Source organism: Eumetopias jubatus, unplaced genomic scaffold (genome assembly GCF_037043125.1).
Source record: "Eumetopias jubatus isolate StellerSeaLion01/CBP00866 unplaced genomic scaffold, mEumJub1_p1.0 scaffold_6, whole genome shotgun sequence".
Lineage (NCBI taxonomy): Eukaryota > Metazoa > Chordata > Mammalia > Carnivora > Otariidae > Eumetopias > Eumetopias jubatus.
Window position 1 is genome coordinate 5576211 of NW_028274812.1, and position 24171 is coordinate 5600381.

A 24171-nucleotide genomic window follows, 5' to 3' on the forward strand; every position below is an offset into this window, starting at 1 on the left:
TGCCAAGAAGCTCCAAGTTTGGGGAAAAGCCCCCTGTTCATTTTAAAAATGCCAACACACTTCCAGACAACATGATGGTTGGACAGAGAATAAAGATTTTCAACACAGCTCCTCAGTGATTTATGACAGTGACTGAAGTCCTACAACCTACACCATGTCACACTTCTTCATCTGTCCATATGGATTGCTATCCAAAGATATAGTATTTTCAATTATTTGTGAAAATTCTAGTTGGAATAGGCTCCTGTGGCTGTTCTAATGCAGAGTATGGGGTGGGATCTAAGAAGACACTGATGTGGAATACAGTTAAATTTCTTTAGCATTGTCCCTCTCTGTAAGAGGCAATTAACCACACTTCAACTTCTGCAAGCACTTCCGTCATCATCATGTTTCCTAAAGCAGTACACACCCATTTGCATCAGAGTACCTTACACACAGAATATATATAGTGTGTTATGCCATTTTGATTCTAGTTCTAGATCTCTGATAAGGACTTCTCTGATGGCTTTTGTAGTCTAAATTTAAATGAGATTTCTGACAGTCTTCTCTGTCGCTGGGTCAAGGTTTATTAATTTATTAATTAAGGCTCAACGGTAACCTTAGAACTATAGGATTTTAATCAGACTACTCTGGTATGTAATTATACTTTAAGAAGATTAATATATAAACAAAAATATATTTATCCTATTTTAAAAAATACTCATTTTGTACTTTCTTAATCTGAATTAAACAATCATTCTGCATACCTGTATCTCCTTGTAAAACATTTTTGAAAGTTGCATCTACATTTTCAGGGCACTAAGATTTGCAACAAGCAAATTTTTACCTTCCTTATGAAAGTAAAGTGGCTTGAAAATGTTAACAGACTACCCCAAAGACCTGATCTATTGTGTGAAAATAGGTTAGTCTCAAAATTTTAAATACATACATTTCACTAAGTGTTTTTTTCTGGAGGGCAGATATAAAACACTAATGCAAGAACTATTATTATTACTGATATCTTGAGGACGAGTGAGGTTATACAAGCCTAAGTGATACTCATTGCCTTAGGCATTTAAAGGAGAATTTTCTCACTAGAAAGTGATTATACTAAGACCCAGTTCTTTTGAGAGACAGGAGAGAGCTGAAAGTTTCTATGAAAGTATTTACATGCAAACTAAATAATCCAGTTTATAAGTTTGAGTGCCTTGTTTTCCAAAAAAGCTTTAAATGTTCATCTTACTTGTAAGACAAATATGACATGTGTAAAGATATGTATTTATTACTTGCACTGAGCAAAATTAAAGTTAATATCAGGTCAATGTTTATTAAAAAACAGTCATTTTAAGAGAGTTATTTGAAGATATATTTAATTCAGGAGGGGAAACTTATGTCTATAGCTGTCACTTTCTTTTTCCTCCAGAGATTTGGAACAAAATATCTTTCCTTAAATGTGCTTACTGTACTATATTTAGTGAATAAACAAGCCTTAATAAGCGATCGTCAGCATGAGAGCATAGATCAACTCATTCTCATTAAGAATTTAAGAAGCTATCAGCCTTCTATACAGTGCTGCCTATATGAGAGGAAGCAAGGACTGGCTCCTTTCAAACCTATAATTTATGAGTTTATTCAAACCTGCCAAATTGCTTTAAGTAAACGCCTCTCCCATTTGAAAATTCCCATGGCAACTCATTTTAGTTTGGCAGACAAGCAGACCCAAATTCAATCCTTTTATCCTGCAGCTAAACCATTACAATAGTAATTCTGCTCTGACACTCTGAAGAGACTGCTAATTACTGTACTCTGGGTCCCTAGACAGATTTCCCATTCAGATTAAAATGGTTGTGCATGGCAGAAAACAGTAGCAACACCTTTCTTTACATGAGAGAGATGCTCTCTCGTATTACAGCTCTATCAAGGGCCAAGTGCATCACAGTGAGATGTCTTTCAACGTATCTTTTAATGCCTTACCTTCTCTCCCAACAAAATGAAAATGAGGAGAATACCACAGACCTGAATGAGTGACACTATGGTCAAGAACTAAATATAATACTATCAGTTCATTAACAACCCAGTTAAAAACCTTTAACTCCAAGATAAGACTACTCCATCTCCAGAGTTATTCTCTCTCTCCTTTTCAGGTTATAATTAGTACACAGTTAACTACGAGCCAAATGTGTATAAGCACTAGAAAGAAGAGAATCTTTGGGTAACATGAAAAGCAAACTTAAAAAATTTTGTGGTGGATCCTTGTCCCTCTACCACTCTCCCAAATTTTGATAGCATCTGTAGTATTTTTAATTGACTACAGTGAATTAAAATTACTTGATAAATTTTTTTCCCAGTGTCTTAAAATTCCTTGAAATAACTAGAAGCAACTTTAAATTTCAAAATCCTCATCTGGAAATTTGTCAGAATCTATTACATATTAGATCAATTATTATTGAGCTCTACGTATACAAATGGTTTCATGAGGGAATAAGCTATAATATCCAAAACTGATTCATGTTCAAGTTCTCAAATACTTATAAGCAAACTTAAAGAAAAAATAAAAGAACAGGTATGATTATCCCCACCATAACGTAAAAGTTGAAATGTTAAAAAGTAAAATGAACACTTTGTGACACCAGTCTAGGACTGGTGGCATCTTGTATGCCGAAGTCTGTCTTAAATTATGAGATGATGTAAATTTCAGCTGCCTAGAAACATTAACTTCTCTAATACAAGGTTGGTACTGCCCATTTAGTGTAGTCTTTCCGTGCAGTATTTTACCAACAGAAATCTTTACCTCTGTTCCTACTAAAAGGGTAGACAAATTACAGTGAGAAAGAGGATATTTGGCCGTAACATCCCTCCCCTCTGCCTTCTCAGTCTTCCTATCAACAGAAGTCCAGCACAATATCCCCCCGCTTCCACTATTCTAGTGTTTCTGAGGTTCCTTAGGAGAAGATTAGAACACATCATAGGACATGTACCCATATAAGGTCTTAGCTAATGATAATAAATAGTACTATTATTTTCCAACTAACTGGAATGAGAATTAATTGAAAGAGCAATGGTATCTGATCAGTTGACATAATAGATGCATTCCCATAGTAAGTGAGTGAGTGAGTGAGGAAGAGGGGAAGGGAGAAAGAGTGTGGGGGGGGGAGGGGGGGAGGGAGCGGGAGAAAGAGAGAGAGGAAGAAAGACGGAAAGAGGGGGAGTGGGGGAGAGAGAGAGAAAGATGGAGAGAAGGAGAGAGGGGGATGGACAGATAGAGGGAGAGGGGGAGAGAGAAAAGTTGGAGGGAAGAAGTGAAGGGAGGGAGGGGAAACAGACTTATATATGATGTTACTTTTTAGTAACACTAATATATGGTTTTATAATCATCTTCTTATGCTACTGTAATCAAAAACCTATCAAGTAAGATTGTGGATTAGCAATGAGGGTACATTTTGTAGGTAATGAATAGAATTACTTTCTTTTTGTGTGGTGCCTCCTGTGACCAGTAATTGAGCTTGTAATTGCCACAGTCAATGATGTAGTTGAGGTAACCAGTCCATACCACATGTATTTTTTAAAAAAGAAAATGTCTTATAATTCAATATAACTAAAATAATAATTTTTACCTTTACAAAGTCATTCTAAGGCAAATGAGTGATAATTAATAGCCCAATTTTACAAATAAGGAAATAAAAGCTCCAAGTGACAGTCCCTGACCATGCATGATTTGTGCAACCCTACTACTGCATTTGTCACCACTTTCAATGACTTGACACACAAACACACTGATGTTCTGTCTGTATGAGTCCTGTGTCTTAAAGTTCCAGATCAAGTCTCACCTACCTATGTGAAGTCTTCTTCCCTAAGCACCCAGTCCACGGTGACACCTTCTTGTGAATTCAGTTAACATCTTCTCTAACACTGACTGCCACCTATATACTGCTTGGTACTCTCTCTCTAGAAAATGTGTTGCATGAAGTCAACTGGCATTTTTTTGAGGAAAAAAACAAAGACTTCAAAATTAAAGCAAGGGGAAAATTGTCATTACATAAAACGTAGAGTGACATCTTTTAATGATGCTAATAAACCCTGTTCATACAGGTTGTGTAAGCTATTCATACAAACATACACATATACACACATGTACCCATGTGCATATACTAAATTAGTTTGCTATTTCAGTATTTTCAAGGAGAATATATTATTGTGCATATTTTCACAATAAACATTTTTATACATCTCTTTCAGTAATTCACAAAAGTAGGGAAAATGGCTAAGAACAGGAGAAACGTGAACATTTTCAATCACCTTCATCTAAACAACATTTACAGAACATATACCCAACTACTGCAAAATAAACATGTTTTGAAGTGTATGTGGAATATTCATAACATACCATATGCTGGACTATAAAAAGTCCTAATTAGACTCAAAAAGACTAAAGTCTTAAAGAATATATTCTCTAAGAAAAAAATTAAATTAGAAATCAGTCACAGTAATAAGATAAAGAGAAAAGTCCCAAGTATCTGGAAACATGTGAAAATAATTCATTGGTCAAATTAGAAATTACAAAGGAAATTTAAAAATATTTTCAACTGAATGGTAATGAAAATACAATATAACATTATTTTTTGGAAGCAGCTAAAGCATTATAGAGAGAAATTTGTATCTTTACGGCAGAAGAAAGAATAGAGAAAAATCAACAAAACCAAAAGTTGGTCCTTAGAAAATATCAATAAAATTAATAAAGCTCTAGAGCTAGGCTGATCAAGAAAATAAGAAAGAAGTCACAAATTGCTAATGTCATGAATGAAAGAATACTACCACAGATTCTACAGAACTTAAAAAGATAAAAAGGGAACAACTTCATGACAAAAACTTTAGATGACAAACTCCTTTGAAAAATATAAAAACAAGAAAAAATCTGACCAAGTTTCATATCTATGAATAAAACTGAATTTGTAATTAAAAGCCTTCCCACAAAATCAAGAAAACAAAAAAAAAGGCAAGCCACACTGACCAAAAATTTATTCCTAAATTATATGAAGAATTGTTAGAACCAAAAAAAAAAAGAACAAGTCAATAAAAAGACAGAAGGTTTAAACAGATACTTCACCAAAGAAGATACATAAATTGTCAAGAAGAACATGGAAAGATGCTTGAGATCATTTGTCTTTGGAGAAATTAAAATTACAACAGGTGAAAGGATAGACTGGCTTAACTATTCAATGAAATACTAATTACCAACAAAAAGGTAGAGCCCACTGATACATGCATGATACATGCAACAGCATGGATGAACTTCAAAAAACTGTCACACCATGCTACATGAAAAAAGGCAGGCACAAAAATTTTTTCATTTATATGAAATACAGTAAATGCAACACTGAGTCCAAAAAAGTTGAACTCATACAACCAAAGAGTAGAACAGTGGCTACCAAGGGGGGGGGGGGGGGGAATGGGGACATGTTCATCAAAGGGTACAGACCTTCAGCTCTAAGTTCTACAGACTTACATACAGCATGGTGACTGCAGTTAACTTTACTGTATACTTGAAATTTGCTGAGTGTAGATCTTAAGTGTTCTTACCACACATACAAAAAATAACTATGTGAGGTGATGGATGTGTTATAATTACTGTGATAACCATTTCACAATGTATATGTAGATCATCACACACACCTTAAAAAAAAAAAATCACACCTAAACATATAATTTTTATTGGTCAATCATATGTCAATAAAGCTGGGGCAAAAATAAGTTTTGAGACCATCAAAAGGGGGCGGGGGGAACTAACCCTGCTAGTTGCCTGGAGGCAGCAGGAGGAGGTGGTTAATTGATGCAAAGGGGTGAAGGAAATCTTTTTTTTTTAATGGTTTATTGTTATGTTAATCACCATACACTACATCATTAGTTTTTGATGTAGTGTTCCATGATTCATTGTTTGTGCATACCACCCAGTGCTCCACGCAGAACGTGCCCTCTTTAATACCCATCACCAGGCTAACCCATCCCCCCACCCCCCTCCCCTCTAGAACCGTCAGTTTGTTTTTCAGAGTCCATCGTCTCTCATGGTTCGTCTCCCCCTCCGATTTCCCCCCCTTCATTGGGGATGAAGGAAATCTTGACTGTGGTATACAGTTGTCAAAACTCAAACTGTATACTTAAAATGAATGTGTTTTAATTTATGTATAATAAGAAATGGAAAAAAAAAAAAAAACCCTTAAGTTCCTTTCCCTCAAGTCTCCAAAATAACTATTCTTCAGCACTGAGAAACAGCTCAACTGTATTTAAATCAGACCCATGAGCTGCCATATTATTTCTTAAACATGTCTCTCTAAAACACTAGATGTGAATGCACTCTCAGCAAAAAAATTTGATGGTCAATTAAATTTGGAAATGGTTCCTACCAGAGCTTCACAATACTTACTAGCATATTAAAGGCTTCCTTTACTTGGAATACCTATGAAAAGTGTCTCATGGAATACAGTTAGGGAAATGTCACTGCCCTAAATATTAAGGATCTTGCCAATAATTTTCTGGATCCTAGTGCCCGAAAACACAGTCAACCTGGAATAAGTATTTGTTAATCTGAAAAGAATACTAGGGTAGCTGCACTTGGGTAGCCAACTATTACCTCAAACTTACTAGGTCTAAAACGGAACTCCTGATAATCTCTTCAAAGTCTGTTCCTCCTCAAGTCTTCTTTGTCAAGGTAATAGCAATTACATCCTTCCAGTTGTTCAGTCTACAACCCTTGTTGTCATCCCTGACTCCTTGCTTTTTAACATCCCATAGACAATCCATTAGCAAAACTTGCCAGCTTCACTTTAAAAATATGCTCAGAATCAGACCATGCTTCACTTCTACAGCTACCTTGGCCCAACTCATCATTACCACTCTTGTGGATTAATGCAATAGTCCACGAATTGGCAAACTTTCTCTGTAATGAGACAGACAGTAAATGCCTTTTCTGGGTATATGGTCTCTGCTGCAGTTACTCAACTTACTACTGAAGCACAAAAGCAGCCACAGACAATATGTTAATAAGTAAGCATGGCTGTGTTTCAATAAAACTTTTTAATGGACAATGAAATTTGAATTTCACACAATTTTCACATTTCATGGAGTATCCTTCTTCTGACTTCCCCCAGCCATGAAAAATGCAAACACCATTCTTAGCTCATGGGTTATTCAAACACAGGTGGGAGGACAGGTCTGGCCCATGGGCCATCATTTGCAGGCTCCTTTGAGAGCTTCCTTTCTTCCACTCTTATACTCTTTACTCTGTTTTAAACAGAGCAGGTCAGGTAATCCTTGAAAAATAATAATCACATTATGTCATTCCTCTCTCCTCAAAGCCCTCCAATGGTTTCACCCATCCTAGACTAAAAGCTAGAATCCTTAAAATAGTAGACAATTGACCTATCATCTATGCTAATATACATGAGCATATCAAAACCAAATTAATTACAAACAGGTTTACTGTGCTACAAAAGGCAAAATGAACTGGAAATTTATAACATATTACAATATCACTGTAGCAATTATAAAGGAAATGAAAACATCTGATGACAGAATTGGTCAACGAGTAAATTAATATGCAAGCTTTCTCTTAAGATCAAATATATGTTAAAGTGACTTGAAAATATATAAAGGTAAGAAGTCATTATTTCACAGTTCACTGAATTCTGTATACTTGTATAAGCATATTAGGTAAATCCTAAGATTGTAAGAAGAAATTCAGCCAAGAAATTTAACAGCCCAGTTATTTTGAAGGGATCACAGAAAAAGTGTGAGAATTATGATGTGTATAAGAATAAGCAATAAAACGTCACCTGAAGAAAGCTTCCTAATTATAATAAAGAAGTTCAATATATATGTAAAAGCCTAAGGTTTACATATATAAGAACTAAATAATCTACCTAAAATATAATTTGTCTAACTATAAAATAATTCATCATAAAGGCTATATTAAATTAGCAACTATCATACAATTTCAGTTGAAGATCCAGAAATTTGTAGAAAAGCAAGTTATAGTGCCACTTTGCAATAAATCCTACCACCAAACAAAAATAATCAACATATCCTGTCTTAAATATTAGGCAAAAATTAGTAAATAATCCATATTGTAAAATTCCATACGAATCATGAAAACTACAGGTTTTTTTTCCTACTCCATTACCTTGTATAATAAAGCAGTTATATAAAACCAGAAATCACAAATCCCTAAATAATTCCATGTAACACTAATTTCCTTATAAGGGTACACTTAAAATAAGAAGGCTATCACTGTATTAAAGCTTGTCACAACACACAGTTTCTTCCTATAAAACCTTTCCTTAATATTCTACCTGTATATTTAGCAAAATTCTACTGGTCAGTTTGAGGATTTCCTCATAATCATTTTAGAAAAAGTGATTTTTTTTCTTTGCTCACTTCTTTCTACTCCATCCTTGTACTTCAAAATTTTTTCTCCCATTTATAAAATAACTTAGAAAGAAAAAATAACACATGTGGAAATTAAACTTTATAGTCACACAGAGTTATCCAAAATCCTAAATTATTTCATTAACATTTTCCTTCTTTGACTTTACATGTTTTCACAACTACCTGTTTACAACTGAGTCACTTCCTCACCACACAACAGAGTTTCATACCAGATAGCAGCTCACTTGATGCCCTACTTGCAGAGGCCAGTATAGAGCTTGAATTTTATTCTAAGTGAAATGGCAAGTCGTGTCTTTAATAGGATTTACATATTGTTTTTAAAATCACTCTTACTAGCTTACGGGAGAATTAAATGGAGTAAAACTAACAGTGGGCAGAGAGATTACTTCAGTTGGGTGGCAGGAATACATGTGCTCAAGAAGTACTTTGAAGTTAGATTTATATTTATTTTTATATTTATATAATTTATATTTACATAATTTTATAATAAAAATATATTTATATTTCTATTATATTCAGCAAAATTAGGACACTGTTCTATAGTCCTTTTTTTTTTATCAGTGAGTATAGTCTAAATTTTCACACAAGATCGCGATGTAATTACAATAGCATACTGAAGGCCTCAAAAATCTGAAAGAGCATAGTTCAGGTTATGAAAAGGAGATTCAAACAACAGAACAGACTACTTAAAATAAAAAGATACATTTAGTAGGTATTTGGTGGTAACAGACTTATACATGTCAGATAAAAACATTACCTATAACTAGAGAAATTATTCTTCCCTAATTATGGTTTATGATTTAAGAAACAAAATCAAACCATGCCTAATGCTCAGACTCTACTAATGAATGAAGTGTGAGTCATCTCAACCCCTTACCTTTGCAATAAAATAAGAATTTTGAACTATTTCCTGAAAAAAAAAAAATTACCAAGTGCTCTAATGACGCTAAGGTTTCTCTGAGTCCATGTGCTTGTTAGAAAAATGGGGGGGGGGACCTATTTCATAAGGTTGTTTTGAAACCCAGTTTGAATTTAAAGGTTTGAACAGGTTTACTAAACATTTAGTTATGTGTAGTGTTATGTAAATTAATGGGGACACATTAAAATCACCAAAATCTGTGGAAAATTAGAACCCTGTCACACCGAGTATAGGTACAATCTTTACCCAGATTTTTTAAATCTTAAAAATCAGCAGATGCAAGATACATAATCAACTATTTATTACATTTAATTAAGAAATTTCAGATAAAGCAAAAAGTCTCTGCTTTCCACTCTCTTCCTCCCCCCCCGGGTCCCTCAAGCCAGGGATAGATCTTTTGCTATAATAACATTAAACAAAATGGGCAAAAAAACCCATTAAAATACATGTGACTCTTTCTACATCTATTTCTTTCCAAAAATCAACTTAATCTATATGGTTAGGTAAGAAACATTTATACTGAAATAATACAAAACAATTCCACACTTTAGCTATAGATTTATTCTGTGAATGTAAATGTAATCCGAATCATATTCTCCATAGAAACAATATGAAACTAGGGACTGTGTACCTGTTCAAGATATGAACATAAAAGGTAAAAATATAGTTTTTTGTTACAAAAATATCTGTAATATCACACAGCTGCTTAATATAAAAACCTAAAAAACCAAACATTTATAAGAACCATGAGAAGTATTTTATTCACATTTTTGTAATTAAAGGGCTTATTAAAATTATTTTTTAAACTACTAGGAAAGCAAAGATTTAGGACTTTGGTTAATACCCAAGGTTTTAGACTGTGTTGGGAAACAGTCATTTTCCTAAAACACTGGCAGGACTGTAAATCAATATAAATTTTCTGGAAGGCAATTTATGAACTATGTATTAAAATTTGAAATGCACCGGGCGCCTGGGTGGTTCAGCTGGTTAGGCATCTACCTTTGGCTCAGGTCCTCATCTCTGGGTCCTGGGATTGATCCCTGCATCAGGCCCCTCGCCCTCTACCCCTCCCCACCCCCACATAGTACCCTAGCTCTCAAATAAATAAAATCTTAAAAAAAAAAATTAAAATGCAACTTACCGCTAACCTAGTAGTTCTACCTCAAGAGATTTATCCTACAAGTATATATGCACAAGTTAATTAACCTGCTTGCCAAATTTATGCAGCATCTTCTCAATGAAGAGAAGGAAATGTCTACTGCTGGACACTCTACTGTTGTATGTTCAGGGAGGGGCCCTCAAAAGATCCAAGGAGCCATCATGGAGTGGGAAGCTGATGTAGAATGGAGAAGAAGATCACAGATAGTGAAGCAATAAAAGACCTGCAAGGCCAACAGTACTGAAAGAATCATTTACATAAATAATAAAATCTTAGGGGAAGAAATTCCAGCTCCTCTTCCTCTTGTCCCATACTTTCTTGAACCCGAGCCAATTAGGCTTTTAAACCCATCATCTAAAAAAAAATAAAAAAAAATCAATTGGTGAGATCACCAATGACCACTACTTGCCAAATCCAATGATTAACTCCCAATTCTTATCTCAACTGAACAATCGTCAGCAACAAACTCCTTCACTTGGCTTCCAGGACTCTACGTTCCTGGTTTTCCGACAACTTCAGTGGCTCCTCTCTTTGGTCTCCTTTGCAGGATCCTCCTCTTCTTCCTGATATCTATTTGGTGAAGTACCTGGAGCTGAGTCCCCAGACTATTCTTCACCTTTATCCAATTCTTAGATAATAGCATCCAGCCTCCTGACTCTAAAAGCTTTTGATATGATGACAACTTCAAACTTCACATATTCTAGGCCCATCTTCTCACCGAATCTGATTGTTATAACCAAATGCCCATTTAACATTTGGTGTCTCAACGTTTACACTTCCAAACCCAATTTCTTGACTTCCCTCTCAAACCTGCTCCCCTAATGGTATAAACAGAGAACAAGTCCAATTACTCAGGGTAAAAACCTTGAAGTCTTCACATACACACAACACCCAATCCATCAAAATTCCTGCTAGCTTTACCTTGGAAATAAATCCCGTATCTACTACCACTCAGCCCCTTCAACACTAGCCCACGGCACTTCCACCTCATTCATAAAATACAGTGCTTGTGCCTTGGCGTCTCCGCTTTCTCCATCACCCTCAAAGTGTGTTCTCTACTGAGAATGATCCTTTAAAATACAAATTAGACCATGTTATTCCTCTCCTCAAACTCCTCCAAGAGCTTCTCATGTCAGTCTAAAATCTAATATCCTTATCATGGCCTACAAGCCTCTGTACCCTGCCATCTCCCCCATTTCCCCCGACTTCACCTCCCACCACGCTCCCACCTGCTCCCTATGCTCCTCAATGGACCCCCTTTGACACACCTCAAAAATATCTCTGGGCTATCACCCTTTTGTTCTCTTTGCTTGGAAACCCCTTGGATACCCAAATGATTACATCACATTTCAATTAGGTTTTCTGTTTTCCCAAATGTCACCTTCTAAGAGGCATTCTCTAATCATCTCATATAAAGTAATATCTCCTTAATCCATGGCTCTTGATTTCCTGCTTTTTTTTCCTTCACATTTTAGCACAACCTAGTATAGTTTATATTTCTTTTTGCTTATTGTCAAGTAATCCAAGCTGCCCCATCCCCCCAACCAGAAGGTAAGCTTCAAGACGGTAGACACTTTGCTAGTCAGATTTACTCTCTCCGTATCTTCAACAGCTGACACAGTAAATGCACACAATGAACATTTATTGAATAAACTCAAAAGGCCCAGAAGTGAGAAGACTGAAGTTTCAAGAAATCAAATAAATACAGAATCAACCTATGGGTCTAGAGTGGTATGTGTGTCTATGTGTCTGTACTGTAGGTTTGGGGTGAGGGGGGAGTGAAAAATGAAGACTGAAAGATAACCTATGGCAAATCATGAAGGGATTGTAAAGCCATGTTAAATAATTCTCCGTTCTCCTCTTGAAGTAAGAGGGAACCACCAAGAGGCTTTTTTAAGCACATAAAGGTTATGAATAGATTGCAATGTAAGGATGGGTTTTGTGGGGTCCAAAACTACAAGTACAAATGCTGGCTGTGGGGTTTTGAGTAACTCTGGCTTGAAATAAGGGTAAAGAAAATGAGGGCAAAAGGACATGAGCATATTTGAGGGATGCAGGAAGTAAATTTGACTGAATTTGGTATTTTTCTGGACACTCGATAACAGCTAGAGACTCCAAACCACATGTAGGATATGAAGAGACAGGAAAGGCACAACTGAAAGTTACTGTTAACAGACATGTTAAGTAAGCATTGCGAGTGAAATGATCAACAGAATTGTGAGTATCATTATTCTCAAGATAAATTTTGAGACACGAAAACCACAAAAATGTCTCAAAAAGTTTTCATGTAATATAAAAATAAATTAAAAAGATCTTATTGGCAGCTCACTGGAGGGACAATCTGAGGTTAGACAAATTGTAAATGCTGATAAGAAATGTGTTGTCTTTCATGCAGTGATTCTGACAACCCTTCAACTCAGTCAAATCCGACTGAATTGGGGCAATAATTCTTTTCTGCAATTCTGAATCTAATACGAGGGCACCTTAAATAATACATTTCAAAATAAATGCTAGTCTCCAAATCATTTCCCTTTATAACTTTAACATGAACAGGGGAAAAAAAAAAAAAACCAATCAAATTAACCAATTTGTATGTGAATTTATATGTGAATTCTTTTCAGAAGATCAAGATGGGTCCACATTTTCAATCTAAAAATATTGTTCTGAAAATATTTAAGCAACAATAAACTAAAGGGTTCTGTAAGAAGCCTCACAGTGAATTTTTTTTATAAGGGTCAAACCAATTTTACTTAAAATGAATGAGTTGAGAAGGAACTTGTATTTTCTCCAATTCTGAATTAATGCATTCATTTTATAATCAGTACTTGGAAAGGACAGTATGTAAACCTATACAATTATAAAACAATATTATTTAGACAGCATCAAAAAACTACAGCAAACTTTTATGAAACAGAGGTATTATGCTAAGCATTCTCCATGTATTATCTAATTTCACAATAATGACATGACAGTTCAGTGATGTTCCAATCTTATAGATGAGAAAAGGGAGACAGAAAAGGCCACAAAGATGGGATTCAAATCCAGAAGTCAGCTCTCAAATACGATGTATTTCTGTCTCCCAAGAACTTATAAGTAAAAGCCCAAATCACTTGATAACTTCAGGATTGTAAAGCTTGTTTTGTTTAAACCTTTGCTTATCAGAGCATCATCACCAGAAATGTATAATAATGTTGAGTTTAATGAAAATAAATTCCCAGGTATAGCAGCCATGTTATAACAAGCATATCTGACAAAATGGATAGGACTAAGAAATTACTACAAAGTTAAATCACTTTACTGAGGCCACATCTTAAAGTACTTTTAGTCTACAATTTGTAATTCTAAGAAAGTTGTATTACTTCAGAGGTGGTAATTAATAACAATCCTAAAAGTACTTCCACAGAGATAGATTTATCATCAAAAGGGCTCTTTTCCTTTAAAATATAAATTGTATGAAGTTTTAAAAAAGCTTCTGCCATTTTTTATCTACTACTATCTATTCTATTGTCCATTCAAAGACAACTTTAACACCAAAATGGTCCTTTAAAAGTCATTTACTTCAATTCTCATTTTGTAAATGATGAAACAGACAGAAATTTACTAACTCTCTGAAAGACACATAGCTAGTTACTAACACAGCTTCTAATATGATGCTCTTTCCCAGGTTAATAACTTTGAGAACTAAAGTAGTTCACAGAATGGGTGGAATAAAATAATAGGTCAGTAAGAGCTTTAATTATCAGACGCCTGGTCTATTTGCTATATTAGGTGAACTTATGTACTTAGTATTATGTGAGCTGAGCATTTTCAGCTATATACAGCAATAAAAGTGATGTTAAATAACTTTCTGATCATGGGACTAATAGTCCAATATACTTAGAAAAAAGCCCTTTTCTTTATAGCTTTTCAAAACTGCACAATTATTAAGGAAAAGGAGGAAGACTATATGGTTTAATAGTATACAACTATATATTTTAGTTTATAATTTAACCTGTTCATAAGATCTACTGAACAAAAGTTATGTGAAATTCTTTCCTTCCAAGTAATTTTGTCCACTAAATGAAAAATGTTTATAGCTTGTCAGTTTATTTATAGAACAGATTATCTGGGGAATAAAGGAACAATAGATACCATACTCATTTATGTAAATGTCAATAAATTTTTATATGACAGAATATTAACAGTATTCATAGTTTTTTCAACAGCAAATTAGGATCCACATTTCTATCATTTTTACCAACATAAAAAATATTTTTAGAATGACTTTGAAAATAGCAGTAATTTATTTTTCATTTTCAAAATAATACTCTGGGAGTGAGTGCAATCATCATTTCTAAATGAGGAGTTACTAAAGGGTTGTTTAATAATGAGGAAAAGACAAAAAGAAGGGGGCTGGGGAGGGAGGGAGAGACGGAGGATGGCAGGGAGGGAGGATGAGAACAAAGGTGTTTGGGGTCACTTCTTTATGAGACTTCACCCTCCAAAATTACTTTCAATGTTTTACCTAAGATCCCTAAATATGAACTTAAATAGTTTTCAGTATCTTAGAAAAAAACATTAAATGAGATGAAGTGTGAAAAAGTACTCAGAATGGTGCCTGATAGATCAGCAAAAGTTAGCTCCTATTTTTCTAAAAGAAAATTTTATCATATTATGGGAAAATTTCACTATGGAACAGAAATCTTTCTGTGTGAAACAGTGACATGCCAGGAGGGTACTTGGAACCCACAGGCCACTCAAACAATGTGCTCCTACTAACACAGGTCCTCCAACATAAATATTAGTTGTACAGACTTTTCTGTACACTCATTACCTGCTCACAATGAGAATTTGCTCCCCCCTCAAAACAATAAAGCTTTCATCACCCTAACGATAACGTACCTACTTTCTTACCCTATAGTAAGAGTGATGCAATAATAATAATACCTTTGAAAAGTAGGACACCAATTGAGTTTGCTCCCCTCACAACATTTCCTTCCCCCAAAGTAAACAGGCTTTCCCATTTTAGGATTTGAGCAATGTCTGTGTTTGCCCATTATACTACAGTAAATGAGTTATAAATTATTTTTATGTTTTGAGGTTAAGTAAAATTTCTAAAAAAATAAAGAACCTATTCTTTATTAACATCAACATTACAGTAATTTTTTAAAAATTAAATGGAAAAAGGGATTGGGCCCCAAATCAAAGATTTGGAAATTATTACTTACTGCAGGTACCAGTAATTTCTTCACTTCCTCAACGGCTCTCTTCAGTTTGATCTCTGCTCTGTTTTGAGCATCTTCCACAGTGATCAGTACATGTAAATCTTCATTGAGATGCTCCCAATTAGGCTTGCCTCTGTTCTGCTCCTCCTAAAAAATATGCAAAACACATTACCAATTTTTCTTCTCAAAGAGAGTTTATCTTTCTTAATACTAACCTGTTGCCAATTATTTAAGCTATGTTTGCATCATTTAGCTATGATGAATCCCTGAACTCTACCTCTGAAGGTAATAATACACTGTATGTTAATTAACTGGATTTAAATAAAATTTTTAAAAAAATTGTGAGATTCCAATCAAAGGAGATAAAAAACTGGCATAAATTAATAGAACTAACAAAAAAACAGCTCTCTACTACAACTTACATGTTTGCAGAGCTCATGCTAAGGAAAATACATGGACCTTAGCCTTTTAAGGATGGAAATATATTCTATAATGAAGTATATGTTTCTGCCTGTATTTTCTGTTAATATCATTACTATGAAAATGCATCCTAATGTTTGCTAATCTGAATGGTACCCAAGAAAAATAGAGATCCCATTAATAAATGATGTGAATAAAAATTAAAATTTATGAACAAAATTTTTTTTTCACTTTAAGTTGTTTTGATATAAATACTAATGAGGTTGTTTGGAAGTGACTATTTAATTAAAAAAACCTATTAAGTATTTTCTTTTGCCTAGGGGACAGACACCATGAAAAAATGAGAAACTAGGGTATCAATGAGTTAAAAAATTGAGAACCTCAGGGTTCTCTGTATGCCAAAGAACATAAAATGTATACACACATACCTCTACTGTGGCAAGGAAAATCAATTTTTAAATACAGATTTTAATTTTTATGTTGAAAAATGTTAACGATATTTTTTCACCAGAATTCGTATTTTTTTATTTATCATTTTTTGGGTAGATAGATCTAATAAAATGACTCGTATTTTTTGGTAAACCTAAAAAAGTGTGTCTATATTCATGAGTAAGGGACTTCTGCTTCCAGCCAAGATAAAAATAACATGGACAAGATTCACTATCCTGCCTGAAACAACCAAAAAACAAAACAAAAAAACAAAACCACAAACGGGCAAAACACAAGAAATGACAGTTCTCAAGCCTCTGAACATCAGGTAATGAAGACAGTGAGGCTGAGAGATGGCCCATCAATGAAGTAAAGCCCAGGATTACTTCAGTTCTCCGGCTTGGGAGTCTCCAGGCTGCAGCCCCGGGAAGGGTGCCAGACTGCCTCTCTGGGTTGAGGTGACTAAGCTAAAAATCCAGGTAGACCAACACAGCTAGAGTTCAGACAAGAGTTCTAGAAAGAGCTATACTGAAAGAATTCTGGAGAGCTGCACAAGGTCCACTCAAACACTCAGCTGAACACTAGTCAGTGCATGTGTAAAAGAGGAAATACCAGAGGCTAGAGAAAGTACCAGCCACAGGACTCAGTAAAAGTGCTGGGTTCTCACAGAGAGCCAGACTGAAAAGACTTTATGATTCACAGACACTGGGTAAAGTAAATAAAAGGGCTTGCCTCAGTAATGGGAAATAATTAAACCTGGTCTGAGCACTATTCCGGTACTGCCTAAGTGAATCTTAAAAGCAAGACCTAAAAGGATGAAAAGTGCTTCTAACTTAAACCGTGTCCCAGAACAAAGCCCAAGAATACTTACAGGAATAGGAGACATGCACCCAAATAGGTAAGTCACACTCTTTGGCATCTAATCAGAAATGAACAGGCATGCAAAGAAGCAGGAAAATACCACATAAATGAGAAGAAAAACCAATCAACCTAACCTAGAATTGTTATAATAAGTAGAACTAAAAGCTAGTGTGTCTGTGTGTTAAGTGTACACGTGCATGTGCATGCTCACACACACATACGTGAGACACAAATACAGATACTAATACAATGATAACTGAGGGACATTTATAATCCAAAATATTTAGGAAGGTGTAAAAATAAAAACTAAAATCATAAGTGACTTAACACAGAAACTTTTATACATGGAAAGACAAAAATTTGCCAAAGGATTTGAAAAGAAAGAGATATTATTTGCATCATAGGAACAGAGAATAAAGTTAAAAGTGTAATTCGACATTGTGCTTTACTGAATTTACTGAATAAATTTTTAAGTTGTAAAACATCTTGGTAAATGTATACTCCTAATTAATTCAATAACTGAAGTGCCAGTTAAAAACTGAAAAGAAAGTTATACCTCTCCTAATGTTTGCTTCAAAATAAAGGGTTTTGCTTAGTTTTTAAAACACTTAAAAAAGAACAAAAACTTGTAGACAAAGATAAAGATGGTGAAGTTATTGTAATCATGTACTTTTACTCCCTCCTAAAATTCTAGAATAGAGTTTAAAATGTACAAAACTCATAAGGAAGAGTAAAATGGGAAAGAAAACAATTTAGAAACCACAAAACACATGAGCTAAGCAGTCAGGGATTTAGCTAACCCCAGGTGAAAAGGGACCAATTTCTGCTGTAGACCACCCCCCCATGCCACCCCATCCCATCCCCCAGGGAAAAAAACTGAGGAAATGGCAAGCATTTCTCCCCAGATAGCTGGCATTCTGTAATTCCCAGCAAAAGATAAGAAATATATTCCTAAAGAGTTCATTTTATAGAACTAGTTTTTGTTTTTTTTTTAAGATTTTATTTATTTATTTATTTGAAAGAGAGTGACAGACAGAGCATGAGCATGAGCAGGGGGTAGGAGGTAGAGGGAAAAAGGACTCCCTGCTGAGCAGGGAGCCTGATGCAGGACTCAATCCCAGGACCCTGGCATTGTGATCTGAGCTGAAGGCAGACACTTAACTGACTGAGCCAGCCGGTGCCCCGAGAACTGGGTTTTGAGGGGCAGTTCATGGTATCACTTACATACTGAAGGCTGAGGTGTCCAGCCTTCTACCCCACTCCTTATCTAGAGTGAGGGCAGTCAGTCAGCCCACACACTAGGGAAGGGAGACTGGAAGATCTTTCTCTGGGAGTCTGACCAGCCCAACAAACAAACAGAAAACAACCTCAAGAAAGCAACCACTGACCAGAAAGAAGAAAAATTTGAAACCCTGCAGAGAGTTAAGAGAAGACACTATCCTTGAAACAGATAAAGGATGCTGTTAAGAAAATTCAAGACATAAAAGGGAACTTGAGAAACTAAAAATATGATAGCAAAAATGAAAACTTGATAGAGATATTGGAAGATAAAAATTTAGAAACTCTCCCTCCAAGTAGCAGCAAAGACACAGGGGGAAAATGGTAAAGAACAGTATAAAAATTAGAGGAGTAGTTCAAAAGGCCCAGAAACTAAATGACAGATGTCTTACCAAGAAAGAGAAAAAGGAAGAAGGGAGAAAAATCAACGTAATACATACTTTTAAAATGAAACTGAAGGATAAGAGCTTCCAAATGAAAAGGGCCCACTGGGTTCTCACCAAAATAGAAAAAGATGAAAAACTAAAAAAAAATCAACTAACAGCAACATAAGCACACAAGGCAGCAATAAGGAATAAATACCAAGAATCTCCAGTGGGGGTGGGGGTGGGGGGGGACGCATGTTTTCATCCTCAGACTTCTTAAAATGAACATTATCAAACTTGATTTTTAAAAAAAAGTTTTTAAGATCACTCTACCCAGAAGCCAGATTTATCCAATTGTAGTCCATTCTAAACTCAGGGAGAGTTAAGAAAATTCCTTCAAGAGTGAGTTTTAAGCCTAGTAATTATTCAATACAAACAATTTCTCCCTGTGTTCGTTTTCTGTTTCTGTAATGGATAATAAAGGCAATACAGAATTGGCAATTACTATAGAAGTCAATAAAACCTATCCATAGATGTTCTCTTTCAGTCATAAAAAAACAAACAAGGAATTACCATAGGATTAGAGTACATACTTCTGTACCCAATCCCTACATTAAGAATCTACACCCTTTCTCACTTCAATAAATAATTTGGGACAAAGAAAAGGTTGAAATGAAGGAGAGAGGAGGGATGGCAAATGGATATACATCAAACATGGTGCATCTCTTAGAAACGTTGGTCAAGGCATTGATTTCTTTCTACAGTTACATTTCAAATTATATATATATATATATATTTTAAGATTTTACTTATTTATTTGAGAGACTGAGAGCAAGCATAAGCAGGGAGGGGGACTGAAGAGGAGGGGCAGAGGGAGAGAGAGAGAGAAGCAGACTCCCCACTGAGCAGGGAGCCCGACAAGGGCTCAATTCCAGGATCCCAAGATCATGACCTGAGCCAAAGGCAGACACTTAACCAACTGAGCCACCCAGGTGTCCCTCATATAATATTTCAAGAGTCAACAGCAGAGATACGATGTAGGAAAAAACAGCTCATTATTACTCATGATTACAATGTCTGTTTTATAATCATCCAGAGCAATGTCATGTCATTTAATGTGCCACCAAATCTTCACAATACAGAACATGGGTATTTTTCCAATTGACACAGTCCCAAATTTGCATTCCAGCACAGTCATCCCTGCTGATTTCTAGGCCTTCAAATTCAACTGCCAACTTGACATGTGGACGTCATTGTCTCCAAAGCACTCAACATGTCTCAACTGGAGCTCATTATCTCCCTTCTCCAAACTTCTCTACAAATGGGTCTCAATTATTATTGATCCTAATAAGTGCAGACTTTTTAAACGTGAGGACAAAGACTAACTGGTTTTGTAGAAAAATCTCTGAAATGCAGTCATAAGGTTATTTATGCCTTGACAGAGAGAAGCTGCTATACATATACCCATTCAATCCACACAAATTTCAGGTGCCATTTCTTGCTTATATTCATTCAATGTTGTAAATAAATTGGCCTATTCACAAACATGGATTCTGATACCCATAACTATGCAAGTTATCACCTATATCCAGAATGCCTTCTTTAATATTTGCTTTTATTTATCTTTTGTTCTAAGTATCATACTGCAATTTAATTACCTGTTACCAAGCATGTCTCACTGATTTTTAAACTCTTGATAATATGTATATAACTGACTTTAGACATATCTGGCCCTTAACAAATACTTACTGAACAACTGAGCTTTTATTATTGAGGAATGTCATTAAAATACATCAGTACACTGCAGTTTTCCCCACAGTGCCTTGCTGTATTATTTTTGTGTCTCTGTCTATATAAGCTTCTATATAATCTCCGTTCCTTATGTATCTTAGTTTCTGGGCCTGCTTCTTTTTGACCTCGTATTTAAGTTGCCAGTTATATTGGACAATCTTTACCCCCTTTTATTTTTGTTCTCTTCTAAGTCAACTTGCCCAGATTTTCTACAATAATGCTTCTGAGGTCTGATTTTCATACCCAAAGTTTGTGCCTTTCCTTTACTCTTATCACCTCAGTACTACCTTGCTTCACTCTATCAGAGGAATGCAGTAATAGTTGTCAAAGTCTTTTTAAAACTGCCAAGACTTAGGGGCACCTGGGTGGCTCAGTCGGTTAAGCCTTCGACTCTTGGTTTTGGTTCAGGTCATGATCTTGAGCCCTGAGATTGAGCCCTGGGCCAGGCTCCACGCTCAGTGGTGGAGTCTGCTAAAATTTCTCTCTCCCTCCCCCTCTGCTACTCCCCTTGCTTGTGCTCTTTCACTCTAAAATAAGTAAAATCTTAAAACAAAACAAAACAAAACCCTGGCAAGACTACAGTTATATCTTAATAGAACAAAATAAGAGCAAAGACAACTTACATATACATAATTACTATGTATATATACATATGTTCAAAGCTCAAAACCACTTAAATAAAAGAGGCTGAAATGACAAGACAACATTCAAGGAAATAGCAATATAGCTTTATTTATATAGTAAATTAAAGTTTAATAGCATATAAAGGAACTTTGTAATACCATTCATTCCTAATTATAGAACAGATGCGATTACCAATGATACTCTATTATGATCTACATTCTTGACAAGTATACTATAAAGAAATAACAAATTTCAAATAACTTTTAGTCTCTCAGGTGATGAAGAAGAAATTCAGAAATGAAAATAACAATGGTGGTGATGATATGATATGTAACTAAGCTTTTATTAAACACTTACTGCTTGCCAAGTACTATGCTCAGTAATATAAACACACCAGCTCATCCAATCCTCCTAATAGCCATACGAGTACAGTACTGTTTTTCTTACTAACACATTAATACGGAGGCTGAGACAGACATGGCTTGCCCAAGTCATGCAGAAAATAAGTGTTGTATCAATTCTATCTGACAGAATGACTTCAGAGCCTGCAGTAGCAATACGAATTCCTAGCGTAAGACATCACCCACAGGAGAGCCCTAATTAAGCAAACTGCCCTAAAATAGCATAAATAGTGAAAAAGCCAGAACACTGACATCCTGAATCTTGAGAACTTTTTCTATTTTACCTTTAAAAATCTGTGTGGTATTTTAAACATGCCTTGCATAGCATTCAGAGATAGTAGGGACTTTGGATATAGATATGGAAACAAACTGAAATTATTTGGTAAATGTGGTTTTTGTTTTTTTGGTGTTGGTCCTATGTCCTAATTCCAAGTCAAGTGCTCTTTCTCCATAAATGAATTCCTGAATAAGTTACATGAAGAACAGTATCAACAACTGGCAGAGAAGTACCTGGTAAAACAGATCTCTTACATCTACAAATACGCTTTTTTTCTAGATGAGACAACTGCCTATCAAATTTCAATGACACAAATATACAAAAATGATAAACCTGTGGCCACTTCACACATAGAATTCCTTCAGTTTTTAAAGTGTTCAATGGGTGAGATTCTTACAACTAAAATTTGGTCTTAATACACAATATAATCAACATTATAAATGAGTTGGGGCTAATTCAAACCATTGTCCTGAAACAAGTTCTAACCATTACTTCTCAATTACATATCCTCCATTTCATTTTTGAAGCTACTATATGCAGTGACATAAACATATTAAATCAAAAAAATCTCAAAATTTGAGGAACTACTTAAAACACCTGAGGAGTCAGTGCCCTGTGAAGTTTAAAATTATGTTCTAATTACAGCATCTATCTGAACAACAAAGTAATTCTATAACATGAAACATCAGACCACACTGATTGTACCAACCCCTGCTGATTAAAAAAAATCTCTTTTAATTACACATTTGTAGTCAGGCAAATGAGCCCAAGACTTCTGCCCCTACTGTGCTCTTAATGTGAAGGTTTATATTCCTTTTGAAAGGAATTCAAAAGTGTTACATATTTAAGCAAACCAAGATTCCAATAACACACTTATGAATATATATATTTTAAGCCAAGAGATAAAGCTTAAACATATAACTATCTCCAGTTGTATATACAATCTTAAATTAGTAAGAAATATTCATTGAGAAACTGGACATAAAGTAGATTTCATATAATTTAACTGCTCACTGACTCTGGATATAAAGTTCCTCAAAAATTTTAACTTGAACTTGAGCCCAGCAACAATCATATTTTCTTTTTCTTTTTTTAAAGATTTTCCTATTTGAGAGAAAGAAGCAGACTCCCAGCTAAGCAGGGAGCCTGACATGGGGCTCAATCCCATAACACCAAGATCATGACCTGAGCCAAAATCAAGAGTCGGACACTTAACAGATGAACCACCCAGGCACCCTAACAACCATATTTTCAAAACAAATTATTTTCTAATAATATATGAAGATTAGAATATGTCTATATTCACTCTGCTGAAGCCTCCTCCAGGAAATTCTTTAAGAAGCAGGCATTCGACAAATGCTTGTTAAATTAAGCACAATGAGGAGCGCCTGGGTGGTGCAGTCAGTTGAGCATCCGACTCTGGGTTTTGGCCCAGGTACTGATCTCAGGACTATGAGATCAAGCCCCACGTCGGGCTCTGTGCTCAGTGTGAAGTCTGCTTGAGATTCTCAGTCTTGCTCTGCTCCTCCCACTTGTGCTCGCTCTCTCTCTCAGATAATTAAGCATAATGAAACAATTTACTAAATTTGAAGAACTTTTATTGTTATGTCAATATTTTATCTTTTCCAAGTTAAGAACAAAGGGACTATTCTCAATACTTTTCCTTCGCAAGAAACATTTCCTATAAACAATACTAAAAGACTGTCAGGTATGCCCTCCTTCCAGTTTTCATACAGTAATTCTACTAATTTAAATGTGTAATGACCCTGCGTCTAAACTAAACTTATATATCACCAGTTATGGCCACACTATGGCCAAATTATGGCCAAATAACACTGGTTTCTTCCAATGACGACCAAAAATTATCAAGACTTCTCTAGATCTGAGCGACTTGTAGTATGCGGAAATAATTTTGGATTGTGACCATTCGGGAAGCTGAATGTGACCTTGATGATACTACAGTGAAGGTGAAAAGACTGAACTAAATATGTGTAAAGAATTTCCCATAAAAAGACAAAAATGATC

At 35.1% G+C, this 24171-nt stretch overlaps 1 protein-coding gene across 8 annotated transcripts in view; it reads right to left on the reverse strand.

Annotated features, from left to right (window-relative positions):
• Positions 1 to 24171, reverse strand: part of QKI (QKI, KH domain containing RNA binding) — a 156304-nt gene that overhangs the window by 31474 nt on the left and 100659 nt on the right. For all 8 annotated transcript variants that reach the window (XR_003609316.2, XM_028103283.2, XM_028103280.2 and 5 more), the window contains exon 4: positions 15704 to 15847. Coding sequence is in view for 7 of the 8 variants with exons in the window: in XM_028103283.2 (XP_027959084.1) it covers positions 15704 to 15847 (144 nt within the window). In the remaining variant the exon portion in view is untranslated. The remainder of the gene's footprint in view (positions 1 to 15703; positions 15848 to 24171) is intronic.